The sequence below is a fragment of the Pseudopipra pipra genome, chromosome 4, assembly GCF_036250125.1.
Source record: "Pseudopipra pipra isolate bDixPip1 chromosome 4, bDixPip1.hap1, whole genome shotgun sequence".
Lineage (NCBI taxonomy): Eukaryota > Metazoa > Chordata > Aves > Passeriformes > Pipridae > Pseudopipra > Pseudopipra pipra.
Genome location: NC_087552.1, coordinates 1,283,397 through 1,298,875, shown reverse-complemented (window position 1 = coordinate 1,298,875; position 15,479 = coordinate 1,283,397). Strand labels below are relative to the sequence as shown.

The following is a 15,479-nucleotide window of genomic DNA, read 5'->3' as shown; positions in this document are numbered from 1 at the left end:
ACCAGCAGGTTCCCCAAAGGAATGTTATGTCAGACTCTGTCAAACACAGCACGGAGGTGAGCAGGAGTGGTGCTTGTGCACAGCTGAAGTGAAGCACACTTGGATTCGAACTGCTCTGGGAGATCTTTGTTGAGATGGGTATTTCTGCACAGCTTCTTGTGACATGTCGAATTTAGAGATGAGCTGATAAAGGCAGTGACACTGTTCTGTCGTCACTGAGCTTTTGAGGATTTCAAACCCCTTATTATTAAGTCCTAAATCTCTACCACTGCTTATGAAATGGATGACACCATATCAGTCTCTTTGAGGGAGCCATGGTCACAATAAAAATAACAAACTCAGTCATTTCTCTATGGAACAGGCACAATGTCACAGCAGTCCCTGTGCCTTTCTTTCCATGGAGTGGGTGCCTAGTTTGGACTCTCTCACTACACCTGCACTAGGAAGCAATGCTGGGTCACGGCTCCTCTCCAGGGTTTTTCCGCACTGTCAAACTCTCCGTGTGGTTCAGTTGCACAGTTCAGAGCGACTCCCCAGTGGTGTCCCAGTGGTGTCCCAGACCTTGCTCAGGACCAGCCTGGGGATGGCAGGGGCAGGGCCATCTCTAACAGAGTGGGTGCAATTACCCTGATCGGGAGGGTGAAATGTAGAACTACAAGAACACAGCCTATGCTGCACCTCAAGGACAACACAGAGATCCTGGCCCTTCTCGTGGATGGGAACAAGGACTAGAGAGCCAAACTCCTTTCCCTGTAGAGTTATGGCCCTCTGACCTTCTCTGGACGTACACCCCCAGGTGTGCTTCACCTCACCAGCCTTCGGCTGTTTAACCACTCCTTAGTTTCCCTCTCAGTAAAGGAACAGAAACAGCACCCTCTAGTGGGCCATCTAAAATAGATGGGGCGAGTCACTAACAGGAGACTTCTGTTGCCATGCACTAATTAAAAAGGGAGCCAGAAGACGCACTCAGACACTTTCCTTCCCCCAGCTAAACTTGAGCGACATGGGTCTCACTTTATGTGATTTTGCCTCTACCCAGTTAACTGAGTCCTAGGACAAGGCATTGCAACGTGCACGGTGTCAGTGAAACACGTACACTTACTGGTACAAGCGTACTAATGCAGTTACCTGTGCCTTTTTGAATCGATTCACTCCTGAGTAATTACCTCTGCAGAGGAAAAAGCACGGGGCGGTAGAGGAGGGAGGAAGGGAGGGGCGAAAGGAGTGGTCTAGAGGAATATAGAAGAGCGGAGGTGGGAGGCCGAAGGCCGCGCACGCAGGGACAAAATGGCCGCCTGAGGGCGCCCTCGGGGGCTCGAACCTCCTGGGCCCCGCCCCGCGCGCGCCGAGACCGGGGCCGGGGGCTCGTTCCCGGGGGTCCGGGACCGGGGGCTCGTTCCCGGGGGTCCGGGACCGGGGGCTCGTTCCCGGGGGTCCGGGACCGGGGGCTCGTTCCCGGGGGTCCGGGACCGGGGGCTCGTTCCCGGGGGTCCGGGACCGGGGGCTCGTTCCCGGGGGTCCGGGACCGGGGGCTCGTTCCCGGGGGTCCGGGACCGGGGGCTCGTTCCCGGGGGTCCGGGACCGGGGGCTCGTTCCCGGGGGTCCGGGACCGGGGGCTCGTTCCCGGGGGTCCGGGACCGGGGGCTCGTTCCCGGGGGTCCGGGACCGGGGCTCGTTCGCGGGTCCTGCCCGTGCCCGCTGCGGGTTCCGGCCGGTGCCGCCTCTCGCCTGGCGGGACTGGGGCTGGGATCGGGACCGCCGCGGGCGGGAGGAGCCGCTCCGGGGCGTGCGCTGGTGCCGAGTCCGGCGCTGCCGCTGCCGCTCCGGCTGCGGCCATAGCGACGCTGGGATCCCACCAGGGAACGGGACACGGTTCCGCTCGGGCCGGGGGAGCCGGGGCTGCGACAGGGCACGGGCAAGGGAGAGCGACGGCGGTTCCGTCGTGCCTCCGATGCTCTGTGAGCCCGAGCAGCTGCCCGTCTGTCCCTGTGTCCGTGTGTCCATCGGGCAGCGCCGTGAGCGCCCCTGGCCCAGGAACTGGCACTGACCGTGCCGCGGGTCAGGCACAGGCTGGTCCCAGCTCTGCCTTCAGCTCTCCCTTCCCTCCATGCCCTCAGAACTCACGGGATTTCAAACAGCGACTTTTTACCCTCCAATCAATAAAGTGCAGCTTGTCTGACAGCACCTGCCAGGTGAGATCTGACCCTCTCCTTCCTCTCCCCCCATTGCTCTGGAACTCACACTCTCCAATGGCAAACCCCATGTTTGTGGAAGTCCAGTTGAAATATTTAATCTTTATTTCCACATGGGGAGGGTCCTTTATTTCCACAGGGCCTTGCCACGTGAGTCAAAGCAGGGGAAGACTTGGGATGTTGAAGGTTTTATTGTCATGTGCTCCCCAATACACACACAGCATCAGGAGTGGACACCTGACAGACAGAGCAATGAGCTTGGAAGAAAGGAAATTCAAGGGTCCAAGGAGTATCTGCACTGGGGGCTGGAAACCTCTGCTGAGCCATTGCCACTCTTCTTTCCTCTGAGGGACCCCACAGGGGCACCAGGATGTTGCCAGAATTGGATCTTCGGGGCCCCAATCACTTCACAGCATTAAATGGGTCGGTCCTGGGGATTCCTTACGGGGGGGCAGCAATTGCATGTGAAACTTTAATAGCCCACTGAGAAATGAGAGGCCTGTGACAAAACCCTGTCATCTTCTTAAAGAATACAAATCAACCATTTCTCTACAGCAGTTTAGTAGCTTAAATTTCCATTCTGTCCCTACAACACAGCATCTAATTCCATCTCTGGATTTGATCTTGGCAAAAACAAGAGTCACCTGCCCTCGGCGTAAATATTTAGTACATAAAATACTGTCAAGAAATCCACTTTTTAATAAATATCTGTAGCTCTCACTCCCCTATACAAGTCCTTTACAGCAATGGGCCGGAGGGAGCGTGGCCGGTGGGGCTGAGACAAGGTGGGGATTGGCATAAATTAATGATTGCAGTCGGATGCGCCGTGCTCGGGGAGGTTTGGAGGTGAACCATGCTGGAAAGAAACATCTCTCAGGCCTTGAAATCCATGCTTCCCGTCAGGAAAAAAATCCTCTCTTTGAAGTCTCGGCGGCGCCTGTTCTGCCTCTGGGTGCTGGTTCAGCACGGACGTGGGGGGCACCTGGGAACCCCTTTGGCCTGGGACCAGGACAGTACTTGCAGTATCTACAGGGTTTCTGTATCTCAAAATCAAGCATCGCACTGATGATGCCCCAAACCCCCCAAGCCCCTTGTGCCAGCAGTTTAAATCCTATGCAAATGAAACCCCTCCTTTTATGCTAATGCTGCTTTAAACACCAGCCCCTTGGAATGTCCATGGAGCAGAACAACACAGGTAAACAGTTGTGTGACAGCACAAAACTCTTATGATAACCCTGATTTCCTGCCCTGTCCAGGATTTACTCAACAGCTGCAAAGGTGCTTGTGCAACATCCCTTTCCAGGGATAGATGAGCCAAACAAGTCCTGAGGGCTCCCTTGGTCCGTGGCAAAGGTGTTTTGTCAAGTGTTGCTGTCTGGTCCCGCCTGCAGTGGGGCGTTTCCTCCAGGTGAGTGTTTGGAACCCAAAATCATGGGGGAGGGTGAGGTCAGGGCCGCCTTTGGGCCCAGACTGGACGGAGCCCTCAGCGACTCCTACTCCCTGCCAGGAATGTTATTTGGGTTTCCTCTGTGCATCCCAGCTGGGCAGGGAACACAGGGCAGGAGGAGGCCGGAGCAACAGAAAGTGAACCAGCACTTCTTGTCCTTTGTATATCCAGGGGACGAGCTGTGCCCTGCAGTGTCCTGCCCGGGGCACACAGTGCACTCCAGGTGTCCAGAGCTCAGGGAATCCCCCCCGGAGTGCCCAACAAAGCCCCGTTTCCATGGCTGTCCTCCAAAAGCCTTCCCGTTCATCGGTCCACAGGGCCAGCCCTTGGAGGCCATCGCTTCCCAAGGTGCTCCTCGCTGTTCCCAGAGGTCCTGGCTGGTGCAGGAGCCCCTGCTGCCATGTTCTCCGCTGGCACTGGAGGCAGAGCCCTGCGAGGACCAAGGCTGCTACTGTTGGCAGGGGCCTGGTGCAGCAAAGCCAAGAGCCGGGAAGTCTTCCCAGCCGGAGGAGCTCTCCGGTGTGGAACACCGGTGCCTTTAGGCTCGGGGCTGGAGGGTGGGATGTGCCACTCAGCCTCCTCTGTCGCTGGAGGCGGCCGGCCCAGGGAACTGCTCCTGGGCAGGAGCTGAGCCCGGGGGGGCACCGCAGGGGTGGGCACTGGCGGAGCCCTGGTCAGGCTGCCCGGATCCAACGGTGTGTCCCTCTCGGTCCCGGCAGCTCCGGGAGGTGGGAAGGTGCTGCTGCGCTGCCCGCAGGATTCGCAGCACAGCTTGTGGTAGCCAGGGATGGAGCAGTACCGGGCCAGCACTTCCATCTGGCAGAAGATGGATTTGTCTCCCAGGCAGGGCTCGTCTGCAAAACAAACATCCTGGGGATGGGAACCCAGCCATGGGCACTGGGATGCCCTGGCAGCACTCGGATGGGCACAGATAAAGGTCTGCCCATGGCTCCTCAACCATGGGTGGCTCTAAACAAGCCCCCGGAGAAACTTTGCCCTGCTCAGACCCCACCAACACCCCAAAAATACCCAAAAAAACCCGCTGGCAGTTGGAAATGTCAGCACATTGTGTTTGCAAGGAACTCAAGACAGCAATTTCCAGTGCCAAACCTCCTAGAGCTCCCACACACCAGCCAGGTACATCCTACCCACCCAAAATCCCTGCCCTTCCAGCCTGAGGACATCATTCAGCAGCAGCATTAAAGCCAAGGGAACCTTCACTCACAAAAATTAAATCCCCAGCAATAGCCTTTGGAGATGCCTTAAAATAAAAGATTGTTGTTACATAAAGTTCTGTTTGGATGAAGTTTAGAGTTTTCCAGGGACCAACTGGAAGTGCAGAACTAATGGAAAGTGTTACCAGATGGGTCAGACCTGAGGTGCCCTGAAAGCAGGCATGTGCATCCCTTTCCTTCAGGAAAAGAACTTCCAGAGGCCCCTCCCGAGGCTCTGAAATGAAATCAGCTTCTTGCATGAAGCAACGTCCTCACCTGTGCACAGGTGCTGCCTCACCACGTGCCAGGAGTGTGTACAGCCCCCCCCCCTCTCCTGATTTAAAATACCAACTGGAGCCTGACATCAGGGGGGGTGAAAATCAGCTGAATTCCAGGGAAGTTGGTACCAAGTTCCCCCAGGGACACCACTGGGGCTCGGGGACGACAGTTATCATTAGCAGATCCTATGGAATATAAACCTGTCCCTGCCCTGATCCCAATGAGCTTCCTTGAATCCTTCGCTGGTTCCTGACAAACCTGGCATTAAAGCAGCAGTTCTTCAGGGGAATATCCGTGCTCCATGAGGCAATGTGAGGCTATTCCAGCAGGCATTCAGCATGGAATTCTGGGCTATAGGTATAATTCCTCTAAACTAGCAAAGCTGGTACTGAAACCCAAATCTTGGCACCACATAGAAAACAATGTTTTTCCTGCTGCTGCATCAGTGAAAGCCCCTGGGCTGGGAAATTTTGGCAGTCAAATGTGCAGAATTCTATAAATCGCAGTAACCAGCATCACCCCGAAACAACAAACCAAGTCCCAAACAATTCCTTTTGCCTTTCAGTAGTGACAGTGACCCTTATTTGGTCCTGTTCTCCCACGGTTCATTTTGGGGTATCAGTTTACACTGGTTTAGATTCCATGACTCCGCCCACAGGGCAGAGATTTGCAGTTGTGCTTTTCTACTTCCAGGAGGTTCTGAAGCAAGTCATATACTCACATAATCCCTTTTTTTTATTTTTTAGGTGAATTCTGCACAATTCATCCCCCATCCCCTATCCTGGCCAGGCTGGTGGGCAGCAGCTGGATCTGTTCTGGCAGAGAACACCCTGTACCTGCCAAGAGCTCTGGCTGTTTTTCCTACCAGCTCCTGATCAGTGTCAGGGCCACCGTGAGGGAGTTAAAATCCAGATAAACCCCAAATCCTACAGAGTGAATAATCCAAAGGAAGAAATGCATTGTGGTCCTAAAAAGCTTAAAAATCTGCTAAAAATTCTATGAGAACAATATAATGGGATTCCCTGGAACCCTATTAATGCTCTTGGTTCCATTTCTTCTGTATTTTTATTCCCTCAATTAGCAGCTTGTAGAACTTATCCTGGAATTTAAAGGTTGAGAAGGGTTTGCTTTGGATGGACTTTCACCTCTGGCCCCAATTTGTGCAAGCACAACTTGGGCTAACACAGTTAAACCCCTTTTGTGCACATGTGCAGGAGAGACCCCAGTGTAGGGAAGCACCGACTGCCCGGAGCTGTGACATCCAGAATTTGCCAGACCGACCACAGGAAAAAAGCTGGATTCTGTGCCTGACCCCACTCCCAGCACTGTGCTCTGCAGGCAGGAACTGCTCCCCCCACTGCAGCCCTTCCACCCGTTCTCTTACCATCACAGGGAGCGAGCTGGCAAACCCTCACGGACTCAGGCCGCTCCCCGTCGCACCGGTCCCCAGCGCGGCACAGGACCTGCCGGCTCTCGGTCCCCTCCCCGCAGGTCACTGAGCACTGCCAGACACAGAGGGGACAGCTTAGGACTGACCACACAGATGAATAAGGTCTTCCCTCCAAAACAGTCATTGTACCTTACAGAGGAACTCAAGTTTTACCCGAAAATTTTCCCTACCTGTCCACTACCAATTACCTCACTTTTACCTCAAGATGTTCATTCTCTGCCCTGGAGATTATCTCAAATTTAACCCTCAAAATTTTCCACAGATGTCCACTACTGATTACATAATTTTTACCTCAAATTATTTATTTTCTACCATGTAATTACCTCAAATTTAACCCTAAAAATTTCCCTGCCTGTGCACTACTGATTGCCTTAGTTTACCTCACAGTAGTCATTCTGTGTGCTATAGACTACCTCAAGTTTAATTCAAAAGTTATCCCTCCTACTGATTACTTCATTTTTACCTCAAAATATTTGCTTTCTAAACTGGAGATTACATCAAGTGTTTCCCCTCCCCAAAATTCCCTACCTGTCTGTGACTGACTGCCTCAGTTTACCTCTAAGTGTCCCTTCTCTCCCCTAGAGATCACCTCAGATTTTCCTGCCAAATTTTTTTTCCCTCATTTTTACCTCAAAATATTCATTCTCTACCCTTAGATTATTTCAGGTTTTATCCCCCAAAACTTCCCTAACTGTCCACACCTGATTACTTCATTTTTACCTTAAAATATTTATTTTCTACCCTGGAGATTACCTCAAATTTGACCCCTCAAAATTTCCTGACCTGTTCAATACTGATTGCTCGAGCTTACCTCAAGATGTTCAGCCTCTCCCTAGGGATTGTCTCAGATTTTAACCCCAAAAGTTTCCCTACCTGTGCAGTACTGATTGCCTCAGTTTACCTCAAAATGTTCATTCTCTGCACTACAGACTTCCTCAAGTGCACTCTAAAATAATTTTCCCTCCCAGTCCCCTACTGATTACCTCATTTTTACCTCAAAATGTTCATTCTCTACCCTACAGATTATTTCAACTTTTACCCCCAGAAATTTCCCTCCCTTTTCACGACTGACTGCCTCAGTTTACCTCAGTGTGTTCATTCTCTCCCCTGGAGATTACTGAGCACTGCCAGACACTGAGGGGCAGTTCAGGACGTTCCGTGTCACAGCACTGTGCACAGATCCCCATGTCCCAGCCAGCCCCTGGCACCGCTGCCCACCTGGGACCAGGGTCCAGCTTTCCAAGGCGCAGGACACGGTGCCCGGTTGCAGGACCGGCGGCTCTCAGGGCGATCCCCGCTGCAGAACTTGGCGTGGACGGAGCGGTTGGTGCCGTCGGGAAGAGGCTGGATGCAGCGCACCGTGCGTAGCTGGTAACCAGAATTCCCACAGGTTTTGGTGCAGTGTTCCCACTCATCTGCTGCCCAGCTAAAAGGAAAATGGAGTCAGATACCATCATGCCTGTTGTCCAGCTGTGTCTGCCCCATCCCTGGAAGTGTCCAAGGCCAGGTTGGATGGGGCTTGGAGCAACCTGGTCTAGTGGAAGGTGTCCCTGCCAATGGCAGGGGAGTGGAATGAGATGAGCTTTAAGGTGTCCTTTCCAACCCAAACCATTACAAGGTTTTATGATATAAATGTATATATATGTGTGTGTATATATATATTTAAAATATACTAAAACCAGCCAGTCAGATCAGTACCCATTCTTACACAGGTAGAAATTCCTCTACATATTTCCTCCAGGAAATATATCCTCCTACCTATATCCTCCAGGCTGGAAAGCCGTCAGCATCCCACCACATTCATCCCACCCAACATGGCTGGAGCAATCCCTGCTCTCTGTGCCTGGCTGCACTCACAGGGGCTCCGTGCACTCCTGCAGGTTGCACATCCTACGGATGGGCTTTGGCTTTTTGCTGCCTTCACAGAAGCTGCGATGAACCATCTTGTTGTCACTCTTCCTGCGGCACCCGTATTTGGTGTACTGGAACCCTGGGAAACGTGTCAGAGAAACCAGGAAAACCACATCCTTGTCAGAATGTTTGGTTAAATAGGAGTTTCCTGGCCTGTTAAATGGGTTTACAAGACAATATATTTTGGGGTTTGCATTGCCCATTCTTTGCCTAAGAGCCATGGACACGCCATGAATACAAATACTCAGGAGCATCAGTGTCTGAGTATGGACTTCCAGAGTGGCTTTGGGGGCTGAATTTAAACATCTAAAAAGGCCTTTTCCTTCCTAAGCTGAAGGTGTGACACTTGGGAACAATCAGGCACTTCAGGCATTTAACAGCTTGTGCTGCTGTTAAAAAAGGAAGGCCAAGGATCCTAAATCATTCCCTTCCCCCAATTTTTTTTGTAATCTGTCCCTTGTTACAGGTGCCCCATCCCTTGCTCACCTCCACCACAGGGTTTGGAGCACTGGGACCAGCTCTTCAAGGCCCACTCGAAGGTGTCCGTGTCCTCCCGCAGCACGTTGTTGCTGTGGATGGTCGGCACCGAATCCTCGTGGATGATGTATTTGTAAGTCAGGCTGGATCTGGTGTCGTTCTCCCGAGGAATGATCTACAAATAACCAGACATAAACCCAGAGCTGTTACTGACTGCTCTGCAAAGCAAAGACACTGAGCTCTGAACGATCCTTAAGGTCCTTTCAGACCCCCAGCCCCGTGTCCCCAGGGCTTGACGCGTCACCCACCAGCACCACCACGGCGTCGTGCAGAGGCCCGTCCGTGTGCAGCGTTTCGATGTCGTCCTCGATGCTGTATTCCCACTGCACGCCCAGGTCGATGAAGGATCGGGATCTGGCCTCCTCCCCTTTCCCGTTCAGGATATAGTGTCCTGTAGCCTGGTTCTTGATTGCTGGGAGGAGTGAGAGCAGAGTCTGTTGTGCCTCCACCACAGCAACTGGGGTGGCACGGGGAGGGGTATTTCCATCAAGTTGTGAAAATACCAGATTTTCATCCCATTTTAATTTCCTCTACGCACACAGGGGTGTCCCAGATGCTAAAATCCATAAGCAAAGAACTGAGGAATTGGAGCCTGGGTTTGGGTTCCTGCAGCACACCTCAGCAGCCAGGCACAGTGGGGATTACTATGATGATGATTAGGAGCCAATTCATTAGCAATCTGAATCACAGAATGGTTTTGATTGAAAGGGACCTTAAGGATTATCCCATTCCAACACCCATTTAAATATGGACTCCCATTCTTTTCTTCCGGACAACTTTTTCCAATACACCATAATAATAATTATTGATACTGAATTTGATTCATCCCAGCAGTGCCCATTTCCATGCAACAATCTTTGGTTAGTAAACATGCAAACTCGGGTCAGTTTAATGTTTTGGAGGATTTAAATGAGCAGTAGGTGTTTGTTTGCTGAAGTGTGAGACTGCAGGACTCAGCCCTGACCATGCCATTTGGAAAGCCCACATTTACCCAACCCCTTCTCTGGGTTCTCTCATCCCTTGGGTTCTCCATCAAGAGCTCCCTGTGCTTCTCCTCAGGGCTTGAACGAAACCTGAGCAGAGAAACACTTACCAAGGAAGTGAGGAGAGGCCTCGTCTTCTTGGATAAACACATGTCGAGCCCCAGGAGGGATATCAAACATCTTAAGGTACCCTTTGGCACGTGCAGGGTCAGTGGAGGCAGCAGGGATGGAAAGAGAAAGGAACAGCCATGGTCAGGAGCGCAGGGCACGGCCCAGCTCTGCTTGCAGGAGAGGGATCCACCAGCAACCGAAGAGCAGGGCTGGGAGACACGGAGCCAATCGGTTTGGAACGTGTGGGACAAGCCCTCCCTGGGCTCTTCTCTTCCAGGGAGAGAAGAGACACCAGTTACAGAACAATTTGCCACTTCCCAGTTAGGATCAGTTTAATATTTACAGCCATGCTGCTACAGGCTGGATCTATCCACGACTCAGGTAAAAAGATGTTCCCTGTGTTCCTCGGCACATCAGAGCACGAACACAAATATTCCTCATAATTTTCCCAAATTACTCCTCAGCCAGGCTGTTGGGTTAGAAGCCCTTGCACTGACCCAGTGTGTTTTCTGCCTCCTTCATCCCAGACAGGGGAACACTGTGACCTCCTCTGGGCAAGGGAAGGGATCCTCTGCTCTTCCCTTAAACAGAACGCTTGGAATTAATGCCCTGGGAGACCAATGCAGTCATTCCAGTGACTGGGGGTCACTTTACCAGCATAAAATATAATTTACATTGTGGTCAAATGCATTTACAGCACGTCTGGACCCATCTGGCCAAGATGACCAGTCAGTGGAAGTCGGACCAGTGACAATCCGTGGGGGAATTTTAAGTTGCATACTTGCAGATTTCATTTTCCAGAAAATCAAACTCTTTTTGGCACTTCTTGCTTAAATGTTTCCCTGTTGGAAGAGGTCAATTAGTCTTTTTAATGACCAGATTGACAGAGTCAGGGAAAAGCAACCACCATTCCCTGAACACCTCCACCACTTCCATATCCACCCGTAGTCAGGGGCTGATGGGCAGCAGCATTCCCTGAATGGGATCAAGGGGTGGTGTTAAGCCCATTACTGTCAAAGTTTGAAGGACTCTGGCATTATCCTGTGTCCATGAGTGTGACACAGAGCCCAGAGCCCCCAGGAACTCCAGCCAGCTGCAGGCAGATGTTATTCCTACCGAGCTTTTTGGGAGTGCGGGTGAAGGTCCCCTTCACGGTCCGGCAGTGGGAGTCATCCCCGCCGCAGACCCCGCACTGATCCTCGGCCTTGTTGGAGCCAATTTCCTTGTCACAGCCCACTTTCTGCAGAAAAAAAGCAAAGACTGGATATTAGGAGAGAATTCTTCCCTGTGATGGAGGTAAGGCCCTGGCACTGGTTGCCCAGAGAAGCTGTGGCTGCCCCATCCCTGGAAGTGTCCAAGGCCAGGTTGGACAGGGCTTGGAGCAACCTGGGCTAGTGGAAGGTGTCCCTGCCCACGGCAGGGGGTGGCACTGGATGGGCTTTAAGGTCCCTTCCAACCCAAATCAGTCTGGGATTCCATAATACGAAACAATCAGTGGAAGAGAAGTGGAGCATTTCCATGGGACTGGTCTGTGCTGTTCTCTAATTTAATTTAAATCTCCAGGAATTATGAGGAACGCGATGCAGCAAATATGGAATTTAGAGACATCTGCCAAGTCTCTCTCTGCCCTTGAGCTGTTCCCATTGGTTGTCCCTGGGGCAGCTGCCACTCACCACACATTCCCCACGGACACAGATGCTGTAGGGATCCTTGTAGGAGCAGCGAGTCCCATCATGCACCGGCTGCTTCATGTGAGCCACATCCCCGGTTTCCCTGGACTGGCAGTACAGGTGACATCTCTTGGGAGCTGTGGAGCCAGGGAAGAGAAGGAACTGCATGGATGGACAATGATCCAGGTGTGCTCCCGAAAAATATCCCACTGACAGAGCGAGGAGTGAGAAAGGACAGGCAGGTTTGGGAATGGGGATGGGGGCAGAGCGGTGGGACAGGGTGATTTAGGAAGGAACAAGTGGGGAATTTGGGGGGGATGGGGAAGTTTGGGTGGGATGGGAAGGTCTGGGGAGGGAACCCGGGGATTTAGGGCAAAAGTGGTGGTCAATTTTAGATATAAATGGGCAATTCTGGAGTCATAAAGGTGAATTTTAGGGATAAACTGGGGGATTTGGGGGTAAAACTGGGGATTTGGGAGTAAAATTGGAAATTAGGACAAACCTCATGCTTTTGGATGTAATTGTGCAATTGTGGGGCAAAAAAGTCAATTTTGGGAATAAAGGGGCATGTTTGGGGGGAAATGGGGGATTTAAAAGTAAAAAGGGCAAATCTGGGTTAGAGGGAAATTGGAGGTTAAAATCAGGGATTTAGGGCAAATCTGGTGATTTTTAGACATAACTGAAGAACTTAGGGTCAAAAGTGTCAATTTTAGGGATAAATGGGCAATTTTGCGTGGGAAATGAGTAATTTAGGTCAAAAATTGGAAATCTGGGTCAGAGCAGGGAATCTGGGGGTTAAAATCTGGGCTTTAGGGCCAAACTGGTGATTTTCAGATAAAACAAACAGAGGGGGTAGGGGGGAGAAACCAACTAATTTGCTTTTCTGGGAGTTCTGGGCCTGTCCCTGCGATCTCCAGGCCAAGGGGAATGGCTTCAAACCCTTTCAGGTGGCACTAAAGGCTCAGAGCAGGACGCACGGTCGGGGTGCTCGTAGGGCAGCCAGTGGTGCCGGCTGCCCCGGAACTCCAGGTGGGAATTGCGCTGCTGGCACTGCTGTGCCCTGAAGTCCTCAAAGTGCTTCGGACACTCCTCGGTGCTGCACAGCTGGAACTCAAAATTGACCCCGGCGCAGTCGTCACCTCCGTTGATGGGCCTGTGCGGAGAAAACATCCCAGAGATTCTCATTAGGGAGAAATTCTTCCTTGTGAGGGGAGTAAGGCTCTGCTTAGGTGAAATTTAACTTATGGAGCCCTCATCTTTCAGAAAATCAGATTTATTTTCAGGTAATTTAAGCCTGGCTCCTGAGATAACTATTCAGGTTAAAACTGTAGCCTTTCCCATAGTTCCTTCGGGAGTAAAACTCTATATCCATTTATCCAGGCCCCACAGTTCCAGTGGGATTCTGAGCACCCTGGGGGGCTTGGTACTCTTTCTGACAATTTCCAGGGTGACCAATACATATTATTTACAACATCTTCCTCTGCATGATGTGTTCACCCACTTCTCTTACATTCCAAGGCTTGCTTCCCATTTAATTCTTCACAGAGCCCAAACCCCCTAGAAATATGTCACATGAAAAAAAATAAATAAAACTCCATGTACTCTTAATACAGCTCTGGTGTATAGCTAATAATAATTAATGTAATATAGCTCTACTGTATTAAAAAAAGTATATAATTATATCCAGTCTATGGCAGGTTTGGAATTGGATGGGCTTTAAGGTCCCTTCCAACCCAAACCATTACATGATTCTATGATTCTGTGAAATTCTTTGATTCCACGAAAATGATCCAATTTCCAGGGTCCTGAACAGAATCTCCACCTGAACCCTAATTACCATTTCAAATGGCCCCTCCCTGGACCCCCAGGAGGGTGCAACCCCCAGACCTACATTGGGTTGTTGCACTGGCGCGTGCGGAAGCGAACCCCAGTTCCACAGGTCCGGGAGCAGGAGCCAAACTTGGTCCAGGGTCCCCAGTGTCCATCCTGCTTCAGCTGGTTGGTGTTCTTCCACATGCAGTGACCTTTGTAGCACCACTGAGGGAATTGGGGCAGGAAACAGGTGAGAACAAACCCCAAACCCAAATCAAACACATCATCACAGTACAGGAACATTTTGCTGCTGCCTGGGGCATGCTCAGATGGTAAAAGTGACTCTCCAATATCCCAAAAGACAGGGAATTTCCTAAAAAAACAGGTATTTGAGTATAATTTTATAACTAAAAATGGACTGGCAGCAGGACACCCACTAATGGGGATATTAAAGAGAAAAATCAAGTGCTACTCCTCAGCCTACACAAACATTTGCCACATGGGGTCTGGACCACAAGCTCTGAGCAGCCACCCCACAGGAATGGCATCATCTGCATCCTTGGATTCCTAAAGATACTTGATGGACACTTTGCAGGAAAGAACCCAAAAAACATAACAAAAGGGTCACAGAATGGGTTACACCTCCATTGGGGTTTCTATGCCCAAAACGTGTGACAGCAGACCTTGTACAGCTCAAGGAATATCCTAGTGGGAAAGCACAGCCTCCTCTCTTCCCATCCTCTCGCTCAACCCAAGAGAGGCTGAGCAATTCCCTCTGTTTCTCTCTGTGCCCTTTACCCCAGATGAACAACACTGTTGGTTTTTTTCCCCAAGACAAACACAGTGCAAAGCCCAGACTCACTTTTCCAGGGGCACATTCCGTGCCGTCGAGGGGAGGTCCCTTCTTGGTCTTGCAGAAATAGGGGTTGTCGGGGTGGCTGCACCACAGCTGCTTGCACGGATCAAAGGTTCGGAACTGAAACCCACAAGAGGCGGAAGATGAAATGCAGAACCTGAGGTTACTTAGAGTTTTTGGGATAAGGATCCAACCCACTCCGTCAATCCATCTCACACACACCAGTGAGTCCCGTATCTTCAGGGCAGTGCTTAATCCCTGCATCCCCCAGCCCTGAGCCAGTGACAAGAAAGGAGACAGCCAGAAGTGGGAGGAAACTGAGAGTTTTTTCCCTTTTCTTCCTCGGGATCACTCCCACCAGTCTGTGTCACGTGGACTGTGCTGCCACCTACTTGCCCATTATCCCACAGGACTGGGTTTCCCCCATAAATATCCCTCTGCTCTTCAGAGCTCTGTTTAAATACTCCATTAACTGCCCTCCAATGATTATTATCCAGTTATGACACACTGCAGCTCCCCAGTCAGGCCAGGCCCCCCGGGACGTACCGCTGTGCACATCCTGTAGCCCACACCGAAGTCGAAGCGGCACTGCTCGTCCATGGAATAGTTGATGCCTGGCAGCTCAGGAAGCTTGGGCCAGTCGTGCTCGAAAGGGTCGTCAAGCAGACAGTCGTAAGAGCTGTGGGAAGAGACACAGGAAAAAACCAGCATGAGCAAATGTATACTCCTAATTCCTGCCCCGTCCCGGGAAGTGTCCACGGCCACGTTGGACAGGGCTTGCAGCAACCTGGTCTAGTGGAAGGTGTCCCTGCCCATGGCAGGGGGTTGGAAACATGAGCTTTAAGGTCCCTTCCAACCCAAACCACTCTGGGATTCTGTGACAATCAGAGGCCTATTCCAAATCCCACTGGAGTCAGCGGGGTCTTTCCACTGCCTTTCCACCCCCAGCAGACGGGCCGTGGGACAGCCCCCAACAAGCACACAGCATTCAGAGGTTAGAGCCTTTCTAACACAGAT

The 15,479-nt window shown here is 51.5% G+C and overlaps 1 protein-coding gene across 2 annotated transcripts in view; it reads right to left on the bottom strand.

Moving 5' to 3' along the window:
- Nucleotides 1-2,364: 2,364 nt before the first annotated feature.
- The window catches only part of ADAMTS3 (ADAM metallopeptidase with thrombospondin type 1 motif 3), a 61,797-nt gene continuing 48,682 nt past the window's right edge, over nucleotides 2,365-15,479 (bottom strand). For both annotated transcript variants that reach the window (XM_064651351.1, XM_064651350.1), the window contains 13 exons: nucleotides 15,009-15,141; nucleotides 14,469-14,582; nucleotides 13,686-13,831; nucleotides 12,772-12,947; nucleotides 11,798-11,931; nucleotides 11,241-11,364; nucleotides 10,124-10,204; nucleotides 9,279-9,442; nucleotides 8,980-9,145; nucleotides 8,440-8,572; nucleotides 7,801-8,008; nucleotides 6,517-6,634; nucleotides 2,365-4,493 (listed from right to left, as the gene is read on the bottom strand). In XM_064651351.1, coding sequence (XP_064507421.1) covers nucleotides 3,943-4,493; nucleotides 6,517-6,634; nucleotides 7,801-8,008; nucleotides 8,440-8,572; nucleotides 8,980-9,145; nucleotides 9,279-9,442; nucleotides 10,124-10,204; nucleotides 11,241-11,364; nucleotides 11,798-11,931; nucleotides 12,772-12,947; nucleotides 13,686-13,831; nucleotides 14,469-14,582; nucleotides 15,009-15,141 — 2,248 coding nt within the window. In that variant the 3' untranslated portion in view covers nucleotides 2,365-3,942. The remainder of the gene's footprint in view (nucleotides 4,494-6,516; nucleotides 6,635-7,800; nucleotides 8,009-8,439; nucleotides 8,573-8,979; nucleotides 9,146-9,278; nucleotides 9,443-10,123; nucleotides 10,205-11,240; nucleotides 11,365-11,797; nucleotides 11,932-12,771; nucleotides 12,948-13,685; nucleotides 13,832-14,468; nucleotides 14,583-15,008; nucleotides 15,142-15,479) is intronic.